Source organism: Lagopus muta, chromosome 6 (assembly GCF_023343835.1).
Source record: "Lagopus muta isolate bLagMut1 chromosome 6, bLagMut1 primary, whole genome shotgun sequence".
Taxonomy (NCBI): Eukaryota; Metazoa; Chordata; class Aves; order Galliformes; family Phasianidae; genus Lagopus; species Lagopus muta.
This window is the reverse complement of record NC_064438.1, coordinates 39,270,727-39,286,891: the sequence shown is the minus strand read 5'-3', so window position 1 is coordinate 39,286,891 and position 16,165 is coordinate 39,270,727. Positions and strand designations below refer to the sequence as shown.

The 16,165-nt window shown below is 43.6% G+C and overlaps 1 protein-coding gene across 6 annotated transcripts in view; it reads right to left on the bottom strand.

Moving 5' to 3' along the window:
• Window positions 1-16,165, bottom strand: part of ADCK1 (aarF domain containing kinase 1) — an 87,720-nt gene that overhangs the window by 28,664 nt on the left and 42,891 nt on the right. For 4 of the 6 annotated variants that reach the window (XM_048947743.1, XM_048947744.1, XM_048947742.1 and 1 more), the window contains exons 5-7: window positions 11,703-11,861; window positions 7,932-8,090; window positions 625-741 (exon numbers count right to left, since the gene is read on the bottom strand). In XM_048947743.1, coding sequence (XP_048803700.1) covers window positions 625-741; window positions 7,932-8,090; window positions 11,703-11,861 — 435 coding nt within the window. Of the gene's footprint in view, window positions 1-624; window positions 742-7,931; window positions 8,091-11,702; window positions 11,862-12,001; window positions 12,150-16,165 lie in introns of those variants that run through there. The other 2 variants (XM_048947747.1, XM_048947746.1) reach the window with 2 other exon arrangements.

Below are 16,165 nucleotides of genomic sequence, written 5' to 3'. Positions count from 1 at the left end.
AATTATCTTATCCATCAGAGAAATGTGGCTTCCCCAGGGATGAAATCTAGCAGTTGTTTAATGAGGGACAAGAAAATTACACAGTAGTATTGGAGCAAGAAACAAAGAAGAAAACTACTGAGTTACATTCAAAAGAAAGATTTTGGAAATCAGAATTGAACAATCCAAGAATATTATGCAAAACACCATGGGTCAAGCCACTCCAGTAACTATGATCATACAAGGCCTATAATCTGTGCCTCCTAATGGGTTACAAAAGCTACATCCCATGCATTTGCCCAAGAGAAAGTTAATCCTGAAGAAAGATAGAGGAAGAAAAGAGACAAAAAGATCTGAAGCTGAAGCAGTTCTACTAGGATAACACAGACTGTCACATTGAAACAAAACATTGGTGTGCACAGTATAAAAGTATGGTTATCACTCTGAAGATCTCTAGCTGTACAGTCCTACAGAAGAGTGTTCCCAAAAGGGATTGTATACATTCCCAAAAGCAAAAGAACTAAGATCTTTCAGATTGATTACTCTCTTCATACAAATATACGCTCCCTTTTCTGCCCTTCCTGTCCTATCAGCCTTGGTCTAACATTGCTCACATGCCCAGTTCAGAGGCGGCTGAGAAAATACCTCATTGACATCAATGCCATTCTTCTCCATGTATGCCTTGTCGTTCACCTGTCCCCCTTCCATGAATTCCATGAGAAGAACACGCCTTGTTGAGAGCTCCCAATAGATTCTGGGGACCTGAAAAGGGAATAGATGGCTTTGGTCAAACAACAGGCTGGGGAAAGGAAGGAGAACATATCACAGTTCAGAAAAGGAACAAAAAAAGCAAGAGGTTGAAATAAAGACTTCTTTTCTTCCGAAGCACAACAGAGGTAAATCCATCTAATGGCACTGCAGGTCGCTTCCTGGGACAACACACCACAAAACAACACACCTATACAACAGTAGAAGAGTCTGTGCTTCTGGAACATTTCAGGCACTGCTCTATGAGAGTTTGACCTCTTCCCACTCCCACTATTGTCTGATATCTCTTCCTTATCTGCTTCACAGCTCCTACAACTGACTTGCTCAGTACTAACTACAAGTTTCTGAATCATTCACTTGGTGCCTTTAGACAGGAAACAGATCTCCTTCACTACACACAGGACCCACTTACACAGTTCTAGAAATGATAAGACATCACCATAAATTGCATCTCAGTAGTGCTCCTTGAAACACAAACGCATTTGAGCTGACAAACCCCATGTATTTAGGCCATCTGCAATCAAACTAGGAGAAAAATCAAGTGTCACAAATAAAAGGCTTGTCATAGAAACCCTGGGATACCCTTAACTATCTAATTGCCAATGTGACACAGCAACGAGTGCAAAATGTCAAAGCATTTTTCATTCAGTCCGCAGTAAATCAAGCTGAGTTAGGTCTAAGGAAGAGGCGCTGTATCACACAGGGATGCAGTGATGCAGTATAACGAAAGTCTTAGCTCAGGCAGGCTCCCCCATTTCCAGTCTCTATGAGAAATTCTTTCTGTGCTGAAGCTTCCACTGTCAAAAGACTGATATTACTGAAGTTTCCTTTGAATACTCCTGTTTGTTGCTCTTCAGTGTCTCAAGCTGTCCATATTTATCTTCATATGTAGGAGAAATTAGAGGGGTACATTCTACCAAGGACATAAGAGAGCTCCATCTATTCCCACTACTGTACCCCAGTTCATAGAATCATAGATTTGAGTTGGAAGGGGCCTTTAAAGGTCATCTAGTCTAATTCCTCTGCAACAAACAGGGACACCTACAGCTTGATCAGGTTGTTCAGAAACCTGTTCATCGTGTCCCTGAATGCCTCCAGGAATGGGGTATCCACCACCTCTCTGGGTAACTTGTTCCAGTGCTTCACTACCCTTAGCATAAAAAATATTTTCCTTATATAACCACTCTTAGATTGAAATCATTTCCACTTATCCTGTCACAATAAACCTTGCTGAAGAGCTTGCCCCCTTAAAAGCCTCTGTTTAGATACTGAAAGGCTGCTCTCAGGTCTCCCCAGAGCCTTTTCTTTCCCACACTGAACAGTCCCAGCTCTCCCAGCATGTCTTTGTAGAGGAGGTGTTCCATCCCGAGTTATTTTTGTGGCCCTCCACTGGATATGCTCTAGCTGGTCCACATCTTTCTTGTACTGAGGATTCCACATCTGGATGCAGTACTCCAGGTGACTTCTCACCAGTGCAGAGTAGAGGCAGGATCACCTGCCTTGACCTGCTGCCCATGCATCTATCAATGCAGCCTAGGATACAGTTAAAACAGATATTTTGGATTCTGCAAAGAGAAAGACACCCATGCAGCTTCCTATCCTTATTCACAACTCAGATGTGGACTTAAATTCACACACTTCAAATGTCCACCAATTGGGGTAGGGCAGGAAAAGGTAAGAATTGTTATCCATCTAATTAAATCTAAACCGAAGTAACCAGCCAAGCTGCTTTTAGCTTATCAGAACTCTTGAACAAACAGTGGTTGTTTTATACTCTGCTTGTAACTCCTGACAATGGCTCAGTCCCTCACAATTCCACAAACTACCTGCCTCCTGCACTGTTCCTATTCTAGAGAGCTCATTTATCCAATGAGCCGATTCTACCTTACCACATATGTGAGACCAGACCGAAGAGTCCTTTGCTGAGCAATTTCAATAGCTCTCAATCTCGCTGCTCAACACTCCTAGGACACCTTGCATGTTAACCTCACATACACTTGGATGCTAAGGGATTCATTCAACAGGGATTCAGTTACCTGCACTTGTGGTGGTTTCACATTAATATACAGCTATGCTCCACCACATTGCTCTCTACTGTCAACAACTCTATATCCAGGTAGAGACCAGACACAGGTGCTCTAGTCCCAGTGCTCTTCAGTATCTTTATCAATAACATAGACAGTGGGATCGAGTGTGCCCATAGCACGATTACTGATGACCCAAGCTGAATGGTGCAGTTGACACAATAGAAGGGAGGGACACCAACCAGAGGGAGCTGGACATGCTCAGAAACTGGGCACAAAAGAATCTGCACATGGTTTACAGGCTGGTTCAGCCCAGTCTAATGGGGCAAGTGGGACCCATGGACCCAAGCCCTAGGAAAGCAGGAAAGGAGAAGAGGGGAAAAAAGGGTAGGGAGAAGGGTCTAACAACACAACAGTGGCAATGATCTGAGGAGGAAAGTTAATTTACTAAATATAATATTGGAATGCAAGATAACACAATATACTACAATATAATTAAATTAAGGCTAAGAAATCAAATAAAGTCAGCAAGAGAGCATCCAAAACCAAAGACCTTACTCTAATGTTGAAGACAAGATGGCCAGGGAACACAGGTGCAGAGACGAGCAGTGAAAGAAGGGCACATCTTGTGACCTGCAAACAGTTTTATCTTTCCTACTAAGAGAAAATGGAAACAGAATAGTTGAAGTCTTCTGGGAGATGTAGTTCTTCCTCTCTTCTGAGGACCAGGTACCCAAAAATATCAAGAATCCATGGAACTGGAACATTAACTCTTTAACTCCCAGTGCACTGTATGACGTTACGATGTGATATACCAATAACAATCATAAAACCATGACAGAATCTAATCAGGTTTAACAAGGCCAAGTGCAACATGCTGCATTTTTCTCAAGGCAATCTCAGATACGAGTACAGATCAGGGGAAGAACTCCTCTATGGAGAAGAATCTGGGGAGTCCTGATGGATGAAAAGCTGGACATGGGCCACCAGTGCTGTCTTCTGGCCTAGAAAGGTCAACGGTACCCTGGGCTCCATCAAAACACTGTCAGTTGCCCAGTGAGGTTGTGGATGACCCTCTATGGAAGTACTCAAGGCTAGGCTGGATAGGGCTTTGAGCAACATCATCTACAGGGAAGTGTCCTTGCCCATAATAAAGGGGTTGAAAATAGATGATCTTAAAGGCCCCTTCCAACCCAAACCATTCCATGATTCTGTGAAAAGAGCAGTGACCAGCAGGAAGGAGGAGATTATTGCCTCTGCTCTGCCTCCGTAAGGCCCCATCTGGAGTACTATGTCCAACCCCAGGGACACCAGCACAAGAAGGATGCAGTTGTTGAAGAGGGTCCAGAGGAGATCCATGAAGATGATCAAAGGGCTGGAACACCTCTCCTATGAATAAAAATTGAGGGAGTTGGGCATGCTTAGCTTACAGAAGACTTCGGGGGAGTCTTCACAGGAGTCTCCCAGTATTTAAAGGGTGATTGTAAGTAGGAGGGAAATCAACTTTTTACATGAGTAAATAGTAACAGGACAAGGGGGAACAGCTTTAATTTTAAAGAGGGGATATTGAGGTTAGATGTCAGAAATAAATCCTTTACTCAGAGAGTGGTGATGCGCTGGAACAGGCTGCTCACAGAAGTGGTGGATGCCCTATCCCTTGAAGCATTCAAGGCCAGGATGGATGAGATATTGGGCTGCCTGGTTTAGTGGCTGGCAACCCTACCCATGGCAAGGGAATTGAACATAGACGATCTTTAAAATGCCCTCCAACTTAAGCCATTCTATGATTCTGAGACTAGAACAGTGAGAAACAAAAACCAAAATGGTTTCATGAGACCCCATCTAGAGTACGATGTTCAGCTCTGGAATCCACAATGTAAGAAGTACATGGAGTGCATCTAGAGAAAGGCCACAACGAGCTCAAGGACAGGCACAAGAGGGCTGGAGCATCTCTCCTATTAAGAAAAGGCTGCAAGTTGACATTGTTCAGACTGTAGAAGAAAGGGTTCTAGGGAGAACCCACTGCCACCTGTAAGAACCTAAAAGGAGACCAGCAAGAAAGATGGAGAGGGGCACTTAATGAGGAAATGTAGCTATGGTAAACAGGCCAATTGTCTTAAACTAAAAGGTAGGTTTAAATTAGATACTAGGAAGAAATAATTCACTAAGAGGGTCCTGAGACACTGGAACAAGTTGCTCAAAAAAGTTGCCATTCCGTCCCTGCAAGTGTTTGAGTTGGACGAGGCTTTAAGAAACCTGATCTACTGAGCAGTGTCTCTGACAGTGGCAGGGGAGCTGGAACTAGATTATCTTTAAGGTCCTTTGTAGGACCTTAAGGCAAATGGGATCCTGGGCTCCATCAGGAGAGGGGTGGCCAGCAGGGACAGGGAGGTGATTGTCCCTCTCTACTCGGCTCTTGTGAGGCCCCACCTGGAGTACTGTGTCCAGGTGTGGAGCCCTCAGTACAAGAAAGACATTGAGATTTTGGAAAGGGTCCAGAGGAGGGCAACTAAGATGATCAAGGGGCTGGAGCACCTCCCCTATGAGGACAGGCTGAGGGAGTTGGGCTTGTTCAGCCTGGAGAAGAGAAGGCTGCGGGGTGACCTCATTGCAGCCTATCAATACCTGAAGGGAACCTACACCCAGGACGGGAGTAAACTCTTCAACAGGGCTGACAACAGCAGGACTAGGGGAAATGGTTTTAAGTTGAAGGAGGGAAGATTTAGGTTGGATGTTAGGGGGAAGTTCTTTACTAGGAGAGTGGTTAGGCCCTGGAACGGGCTGCCCAGGGAGGTTGTAGATGCCCCGTCCTTGGACGTGTTTAAGGCCAGGTTGGACGGGGTCCTGGGCAACCTGATCTGAATGTGTATGTTTGGTGGCCCTGCTAGGCAGGGGGGTTGGAACTACATGATCCTTGGGGTCCCTTCCAACCCGGGTGATTCTGTGATTCTGTGATCCTTTCTCACTCAAACACTTTTTTGATTCCATGATTCCATCACCATCCATCCTCTTCTTGCCTGCATTAGAAATACTGTGGCCAGCAGGAGCAGGGAGGTAATAGTCCCCCTGTACTCAGCACTGGTGAGGCCACACCTCGAGTACTGTGTTCAGTTTCGGGCCCCTCACTACAAGAAAGACATTGAGGCCCTGGAGCGTGTCCAGAGAAGGGCAACAAAACTGGTGAGGGGTCTGGAGCACAAACCTTATGAGGAGCGGCTGAGGGAGCTGGGATTGTTCAGTCTGGAGAAGAGGAGGCTCAGGGGAGACCTCATTCTTTCTCCTCCTCCCTAGTGGTGCCAGAAGACGGAGAATGAGGATTACAGTCAGCCTCTGTCAGACCACATTCACCTGCTCTATGAGGAGCTCCTTCCCACTGCTGCAGGGGAAATTCTGCTCTGTGTCTGGAGCACATCCTTCACTCCTTCTTCACTAACCTTAGTGGCTGCAAGGGCTGCTCATCTGTTTCTCACTTCTCTCTCCCCCCACTTCTGTGGTGCAGCAGTTGTTCCCTTTTATCTGACATGGGTCAGTTGCTGGGCTCTACTCACAAAGGCTACCCCTGCAGCTCTCATCATACCAAAATCCTGCCACACAAGTCCCATACAGCAATCTTCCCAGCTTATCTGGATGTTCACTCTTTACAGAGTTATATTCATGACTCCAAAACAAGCAGCCCCCCAGAGTCCCTCTAGCTGCTGTGGTCTGCCTCCTAGACACAGATCCTCACTGCCTTAGATCATTTCAGACGACACTCATTCTTGTCTCAAGATTTACAGGGGCAAGTCAAAAGGCTTACAAAGAACAATCTAAGTTCTTGGAAATACCTCTCTCACTCATAGATGAATTCTTCAGTGACTTTTTTAATTACTCACAGATGCTTGGGTGTAATGCTAGTGCATGGAAACAATTTATCTCTGGCTTTAAAAGCTCAACCAGGTTCACAGCACAAAATCCACTTCTTGGCTTTCTTGCGTGTTTAGGAAAATTAATGATACAAGAGCCCAATTCTTCTGTTGCCTTCGGGTGATGAACACGTCTCTGAATTGGCAGGTCAGATGGCAGGATCCATTATTTAGTCATCTCAAGCCATTTGTTACACATGTTGATATCATGATAGCTCCTTAACCCAGCAAGAAAGTGATTGGCCGTCTCCATGGGGATTTACTTCACAGTCTCCTAGTTACAGCTGCAACGGATACAGCTCACCAAGGTACAGCCCTTCTGATAAGTGCCCACCCAGCAAAATCATTGGCCTTTGGCCTTCTGTAACCCTGGTGGCTTTTAGCTATCTGTGTTTACAAAAAGGCCAGTTGCTGCCACTGAGCTTCAAAAGGCCTGCCCCAAACCTGGTGACAAGGAATTGTAGCCTTTGCACGGAGGAAGCAAGGAGAAAATGGACACATAGGCGTGTAAAGTCTTACAAAAACTCGATTCACTTCAGACATCTATCACTTCCATCTTGGGACTTCTGCATAAACAGGAGATCAAAATCTTGTGTTGATATCTGTATGCAGGAGGGTCCAAAGGAACAGGTGTTTTTTGCTGTCACTGGATATGTGCAAATGCAGTTATGTCAGTGACTGTGGCCACAGGTCTACAAGCGCTTGAGCATACCTGGGTATTTCCAGAATGCACACAGCAGAAGCATGTGCCTCATATGTGTCAGCAAAAAAGATGCTCATATGCAAGTATGAAGACATGAGCACGTCTGCAGACAGGGAGATGAGTGCATATCTGGTTGTACCTGAAACATTTGTCAGTGACCTCTGTCAGTGTGTGGCAGGAGAGGTGGCATATGTGCATCAGTGAGGAGAAACACTGTATGGGTGCAGCTGTTTGTGTATGAAGGTAACATGAGTGCATTAGCCATGGATGTGTAAGGACAACGTATGCTTACCTCAGAGAAAGAATATACTGTCTTAAAGGAGGAAAGATATATGCAGACATGTTTCCTCCTGAAACATACACAGCACACCAAACCCTTCTTGACATCCTCAGCCTCATTCTAGTTTTGTGGTCAGCAGAGTAATCTAAGAACACAAAAGGACTGACCACCACTCTCCCTCCATATAGTTCTTCCAGGTGACAAATGAAGTGCACGAGAACCATAAAGTGAGACTACCAATGCACATACATACATGGCAACATGTATTCCCTCACCTTCAGGAAGTCAAAGTTCTTGAGCATCTGAGCAACTCTTTCAGCATTTCTGCCCTCATTGAGGAAATCCAATTCCAAAGGCAGATTCTTTTTTGCTTCTTCCACCAGCCACATGAACTCAAAATCTGGAAAGATGTGCTTCACAATCAAGAGAAGAACCTGAGAACAATGAAACAGACAGTCAGCCACACTCCAGCTCCAAAGCCACACAGCTACCACAGTGCTGCGCTGGCAGCTACACAAAGCAGATGCTGTTTTGACAGGATTATTCCATGTAACTTAAACATATAAAAATTTAAAAATCCACCTTAAGTACTTGTAGGATTTCTGCAGCATTATAATACAGTATATGGCTTCATGCCTTGATTCTGCAACACAAATTTTGGCTTGGCCTTCCACACAGACACATCCAGGAGTGAAATAATAGGACACAAAAGAGTAGCAGCCGGAACCCAACTGCCTGCTGCCTAAAACTGAGTGACCAAAGCCCTGGAGATGAGAGGACAAGACAGATCTTTCCAAGAGAATAGCCCAGCAATTACTTTCTGTTGAGTCTTTAACTCTTTTAATTCCATAAGTCATGGTTTGGCTTCATTGGAATAGAAAAATTGGAATCTAAAATAAGATTTATCACCTCTGTGTTACTTCTTCCACTACCAAACAAAAATTTTGCTAATTCAGAAAATCCATCAGGCAATTCAAAGAAAACAGTGGAATTCAGATACAGGAAGTAAGCAACATGTCTTTAAACAAACTTTTGGTGAGGAGCGAGTTGCCTCTCAGTGTCACTGACAGCAACTCTGAGGTAGCGTCCTCTTCTTAAGGGAACAAGGCAGCTTCACATGGCTTTGAAAATATCTACTGAAACGATCCTGGAAATGTTTTAGAGCAACATGTACTAAAGGAGCCAGTGAAAGGCACTCCTTCCTGAAGCCTATCCAAGACTATGTGTCTGGATGGCAAAACCAAAGCTGCACAGCAGCCAAGAATGCTTTCTATTCAGATGAAGGGCCAGTTTCTCAGCCAGTGTCACAAATATATAAAAGCTGACAATTTGGAGCACACGTTAAGGAAGAAATATATATATTTTTTAACTACTGAGTCATGAAACAAAAATAAAACTTAATTCACAAACTTTATCTTACTTGTTCTGTACATCATCTGAAAATGAAAACAAATATGCCATTGTGTTCCCGGACAGTTTTCTTTCTTAGATCTCCACCAACAAGGTGGGGATTCCTGTACTGCAGGAGGAACATTAAAACAAGCACAGAAAGCTGTTATCATTGAAACGTATGACAAAAAATAAATTTGTGAACCATCACTGCCACTGTTCAGCTATGTGAAAACATTTATTCTCCACCTCTCTCTCTACTTCTCTTATCTAAATGTCAGTTCCAAACTCAATGTTCCTTTAAAATGTAATCACCAGGTTCCAGACACTACTGAATGATTTTTACTGTTATATCTAAACCCACAAATCCTTACAAATTTATGTCATCCAAATGAAATGTAACCAACAATCTTCATGAACATGTACATAAACTTTATAGGAGCTATTGATGCTTGATGTGAGAAAATTCAGACACTGTTTTTGCTTCCTCTGAATGCTCTTTAGAACCAATTTGCCAAATTGACCATCAGCAGTGACATACTTGAAAAATATTTGGCTTGTCACTTTTCTGACATCTGTCTAACACACTCTCCTGAAATAAGAATTGACATAAGAGCAGAGGGATCTCTCCCTGGATTTATCAGATGGTGTCCTGATTTTTAAAGAGTCAGAAAATTATGTTACGAAATCACAAGTGGATTCAGGAATTTTCCATCTATATTCAGATTTTTTTCCATCAGTCTCTAAAGAAGACTGTCTCCAACAACATTTAAATTAACCTCCTATCTAACTGCAGTGGCTGTCTGATTCTTAAAGGACCAGAACCTCGGTGGATATAACCCAGCTTTAAATGCAGCCTTGTCAAACACAGTTCCACGCAAGGATATGATGATGCATATTTAAACCAACACTCCAGTTGTCCAGTTAAACCAACACCATTAAAAAAAGACCAAATGCATCACGTTGCAAGGTATTTTCCCAAAGATGCGTGCACATAATGGAGCTCCAGTATGACAAACTAGATTGTCTGCAGAAAAAATACTAAACTGACAAAAGGATGCACACTGCTTTAGTTTTACATTTCCAAGGAGGATTAGTCCAAAAACAGAAAGAAAAAAATCATTAAATTATTTGTCTGAATCTCTCTTAACAGCATAATTACCAATCACAGTGTCATAAGGTGAGGGGGGATTTTTTTTCTGTGGTGTCCACTGTTTACAGCACAAATGGCTGAAGGTGAATCTAGGTCTTGACTCATTCATACACAATTCTCTTACTGTGCTGATCTCACAGTCTTTCTTCATCTTGTTCAGTCTTGACTGCTCAGTTTCTGCTATGCTGTCCTGAGCAGGAATGAAGGATGCCAAATGACAACTCACAAAAGCAAAGTCATGGGGCAGACTACTGCAGTCAGTCCTGAAGAAAATCTGGATCAAATCCAAAACTACAACTGGCACCAAAGCCAGTTCAAACTGTTCTCTGTTCTTAAACAAGTCCAGAATCAAACATATTCCATATTAACAGAATATATAATCGAACTCCAAAATTTATGCTACTAGTAATTCAAAATAAAAGATGCTACAATTTGGTGTGCTCTAACTGGAACCAGCTGTGTTGGTTTGCAGACTACCAAGATTGCTCAGAGCAGTGTTTTATTGGTTTAAAAAGTTTTAGTTACGCACTGCCCTGTGAAAGGGCACTGGATCTTTGCTTCCTGATCTGTTGTGATGGAGAAGTGTGTCACTGCATCAGCAGTATCCTCAAAACTCTTATCAGGCAGGCTTCCTGAGCTTCAACTTCTCTTTAGTCCCAAGAACATAATGTCTACTAATAGACGTATTACTTTGCATTTCTGCTATACGTACAGATACGTACTTATTGGAGAGCTAAAAGCATTAGTACTAGCACTTACAGATCTAACCTTTCATCTCTCCTCCATCTGAGCCCCACTTCCATTTCTGTACCATACCACTGGCATCTCTGATTATTACAATGCAAGCACAGTACCACAGCTTTTCTCCAGTTTCTCCCTTCAGTGGACTAGACTTCAGGAGATTGAGAGAAGCCACAGCACTGCACTGGGAGCACAAGCAGTGCCTACCATTCAGGTGAGAAACTTGTTCCTAGCTGAACCCCTCTTTTGTGCATCTGTTCCTGTTACGTTACACTCTCCATATTTCAATGTTTTTATTTCCACCATGAATCAGGTCAGCATTAAGGTGCCAATCAAGAAATAGAACTGAATCACAGCAGCCTTAACCAAAAAAACACGTTGACGTTGGTGAACTATTACTCTTTGGTTACAAAGACCAGAATGCAAGGGGAACTGCAACCAGTATGATCAGCGAGGTAATGGGCACACAGATGTAAGAGTAAACCTGGAAGTCTCTCTAATCTTCAACTCATAAGGACTTGATCAGCTGTGATTCACGTTTTACCTGTCTGTCCTTCTCTCCCCTTTTTCACTCTCACCCTCTTGTTCAGTCCTTCCATTCACACAACCATCCTCACAGCAATCTTCACCAACTTCCTGTGTTATGCCTGTATGACAGCATTTATGTCTGTGGAAGTTCCAAAGCTACAGAACTGATTAATGTTATACCTGCTCACTCCTTGTCATTTGCATTACAACTGTCAAAGTCACCAGGCAGCTTTACCTCCATGAGGAAAATATCCTTGGAGCTCTGAGCTTGGACCTTTGGGTGCTGGATTTTTACTGCCACCGTTCTCCCGTCCTGCAGCACTGCCTTGTGCACCTGGGCTAGTGATGCTGCTCCCAAAGGTGTGTCCTCAAAACTCACAAAGAGTTCTTTTACCTGTCAGGAAAAGGGAAAGAGGCATCAGCTTGGGGTGCCAGAAACTACCCATAAGGAAAGCCTTGACCACTGGTCAGAGGCAGTATGCGCCAAATCTGTGCAGTCTCAGTTCTTTCATCATTTCTATGTCCTCTGCCTACCCTTTTCATTGCTTGGCCTCCCAACGAAGCCTGCCCAGCAAGGAAGTGTTCTTAGAAGTGGCCTGTTTATGGAAACCTATGTCAGAGTGTCAGCAGCACATTTCATCCAGGATGTGGAACGGCCAAGGCACCATGAGAGGGACCACTGCAAGCTGTCTTGAAAACAATTTGGAGAAATTATGGTCAGCATCCTTGGCTGTTGAGGGGTGCTGTAGCCACTATTAGCACAGTAGCATGATATCATCCTGGCAAACTAGGCAGGCTCCTCTGCTCCCCTAAAAAGGGGTGCCAACATGGTTATGTTTGTGCTAGTTTGTGTAATGCTGATCAGGAATTTTTGTCCTGCTCTACAAAGCAAGATTCACACAAGCTCTAAGGTATCCCTAAGAGTCAGCAAAGGGAACACTTCCCACCCTTTGCCTGGGCTGGACTGATGTCAAGTGATTCTGTGAACAGTTGAGAAACCTGTAATTTATGCAGTAAAAAAAAAAAAAAGACAAAGAACATCAGTGCATTTTTATAACCTGCTTTTTAAAAGGTAATTAAAGATGGAAGCTGCAGTGAGCTAGTAATTAAGTATGAATAAAGACTTTCTAAGCGAAGTCTTCATGCAAAGTGTTAAACGAATATTCTTTTTGCTGACAAGGAGAAAAAATACTATACGAGGAGCAGCTTGTTCCCTTCTGCAGCTGCCAGGGAATGAGCCCCCTCCTACACCACCCTACCCCCTTCCACAGAAATCTATTGGTAGCAACAAACTGGAGCGTTTGCAGCAATTAGATTCCAACAGTGGCTCAGCTGCCTCCAGCAATTCACGGGGAAGGTGTCTTATTTATTTATTTAATTCTGTTTGGTCCCGGCAGCAAAATCAATTAAGTAAACCAACTGCATTTAAAAACAACTAGTTATGTGTTTTTTAATTACAGCAGGTCCATAATTCAAACCTATTGACATTCCTGTCTCGTGAGAGAAAACGTTTTTTTCTCTTCCTCCTCCCTTTCTTTTCTCTCTCACTTCACTGGATTTTGAGATTCTCATTTCAGATTAGTATAAAGAAAGAAACACCTACAGGATGACAGATGGCTCAAGGGATGTGTTGAGAGACAGATTTCTACCTTTGTGTGGTTTGTCTATCAGATGAAGAGGGAGCCCGTTAAGAAGAGACTTAAGGTGCCAGGAGGAACACATTGGATACTACTATATTCTTAAGGAAAGAAAAAACACCAGAGAATTTGCTACCTGAGGTCAAGCTGGGACTTTCTTCACCTCTTCTACTACTCCACATCCTCACATTAAAGGAAAATACCCTTTACAGGATCCCAGACAAGATTACCAGTCCACCTGTCACAAAGACAGTAAGATCCTCTAAGAGGTTAAAGCACAGAACTGGGAGTGCACTGGCCTGAATCCATTGTAAGGTACATTTTTAGCAAAACTGCATATAAACTGCATAAAATTCCAGTTGCTCTGGATCTCAAAAACTTTTAATTGCCTACACTGTCAATCCAATCATTTTCACCACTACTGAATGTGTGCGGGGGGGGAAAAAAAAAGCTGCACATATTCCTTCTGGTAGGAATAATATATACAATATTCTCGTGTGACCAAGTTTTCCAAGGAAATATCATTTGAAGAAAGCTGTCTCAAGAAATTCTTTTGGGCAGAAGGATTTCATTTAACAATCTTTTTATTAAGGACAAGAAAGCCAGGTTAGCATTTCTGTCCACTAGAGCCAGCCCAGCAGCCCTGCTGCAGTTCAAGGGGAAATCTGTGCTTGCCTGCAGGCTCCATGCCAAGGCACCAAGGGGAGGGACCACAATGGGGTCAGAGAATTGATGGCTCCTATAGGAGCAGAAGAGGAACGCATGCACATGAGGGAGGGAGCAGATCACAGCCAGACCATTACATGAGCAGGTGTGAGACTGAGATAAAGCAGCAGCAAAATTACAGCAGGGCTCCAGGACCCCACTTAGCAAATTGCCCTCATTCATTATGAAATTGTCCTTTTGCAGCGTGCTGGAGGCAACTAGCGCCTCTGAAGTGGGCTGCATGTCCCAGAGAGGCAAAAGTGAGTATGAAGCTGCATGCTATGGAGGCAGAAAAGGGGGGAGCCAGGCTCCTACAGTGCCTGTCACAGAGGTCCTTCCCAAGCGAATGGGTGCACCCAGTTCTTGGAGCAGGCTGTATGCTCTTACTGCTCATGAGTACCCAGTGACCCTTACAAAAAATTCTGCCCACCATTTCCATGGTGGCTAATTAGCAAGCAAAGGTCTGGGGGAGTTTTGAAGCTCACCTCATGTGGTACTTAAAGAATTTTTCTTCCAGGCCACAGCTCATCTCAAAGGGCTTTATCAAACTAGTTGTAGCGATCTGCAATCCTAGCAGGAGATTAAACAAGCATAATTTCCAGACAGGTTTAATAAAGGTTTAAAAGAAAGAATAGAAACTTTACCAGTGTTCTTCCAAACGAGCATGACAACCAGCTGCACAGGTGCGCAGCATCCCTACACACAATGGTTTCCCTCATTAGCTTTCTGCACATCCCACTCCACACTGGGCACGTGCTCAACCAGCAAATGAATATGTCATTGTACTTCACTGGTCGGAAACAGCCCTAGCTGCTTAATTCTAAAGAATGAAGCTTGTTTAAAATATGCAAAATCTTTTCATGATCGTTGGTATTAGTATTCACACCTTAGGGAGCTGATATAAAAGCTCTTGCAGGATCCATCTACTCAGACGCTTCTTAGCATGCATTTGTGCTGAGGTTGCACCTAAGCACTGTTGTTAAGCCCAGAGTGCTATTGTACAAGGTGCAGAGCCATGCAAGCCCCGTACAAGCTCTCACGCTCTAGTTGTCCCCGGTTGTTGCCCACAATTCTCCTCATGCACTGAAGCATCTTCCCGAAGCACACACTGCTCTGCTTGAGTTCCATGGCACACGTCAGCTGATGCTGCAATGTTGAGCAACAGAATGCCTCAGTGTTTTTTGTGAATCTTGTCCTTAAACACTTAGGAAATTACTGGAAGTCAATTGGATTTAAGATGCTAAATCCTAAGTCTTTTCTGAAAGCATTGCCTTACATGACCTGCCCAGCATTTTCTGAGAAGTCTTTGGCAGAGCTGGGATTTAAACCAGATATCCTGAGTTACAGCCCAGTGTCTTAATCTTCAAACCATAAACATTAAATGCACGTCTTGCTAGCTAATTTCTTTTGAAGTACATTGCTTCTTAATCCCAACCTTTTTATATCCATGTGCTGCAGTAAATGGTCAAATACTGCTTCCAGGCTCCAACCTGCCCACTCAACGCTGAGGTATACTTCACACTCCAGAAGGGCTGCCAACAAGCTATCCACTTGAGCAGGATCTAAGTGATGGAACCCCCTCCTGACCCAGCACTGAGAATTCTGGTTTTCCACATCTATTTATAGAAAAACTTTCCCAAGCTCTGCCAGAGCCAAACCAGCATGGTACAGGTGGCTGACTCAGGAGACCTCCAAATGCTCAGTATTTCCATGGGAAAGGGAGCTCTTCACCAAAGCATTTCAAGACTGTCTTCAATTTATGTTTTTTTTCCCCTCAAAGGGCCATTCAGTGTGGAAAGAGACAACAGGGAGGGAACGTCACAGAGAACTTCAGTCACGGAAAATGGGATTGGCACTGTTCATTCGTTCTGCAGAAAAATTCAGGAGCAGCAAATTGTCCATTAACACACAAGATTAGCTGACAGCACCATTAAAAACAAGGAAAAAAAAAAAGTATTTTTCCCCATATTGCTGAAATAAGCCATGGAACTCATTGCCACAGGGAGTTACAAATTCCAAAATTCCTGGCAGGTAGATTAGCCAGTGTAGAAAATCCAGCACAAGTTACTAAACACGAAGATACAACCTCTGACCCAAGAAATAGCTAGCCATCAGATTATGAAAGGTGGAAGATCGTATCAAGTAAAGCTTAACTGTATGCCAGCCCTGCCGTTATAGCCTTTCTATGGCACTGAACACTCCCTTCTAAATCACAGCTCCATGGATGGCAATTTGCTAAGGTGAGCAAGCTCAGACTGCAGCAGCCTTCTGAGATTTACACAAAGACTGTGCAGTCTGCAGCCTCCCAGATGGGACAGTGTGGAGCACAGTGATAATGAGATTTGCGCGACAGAAC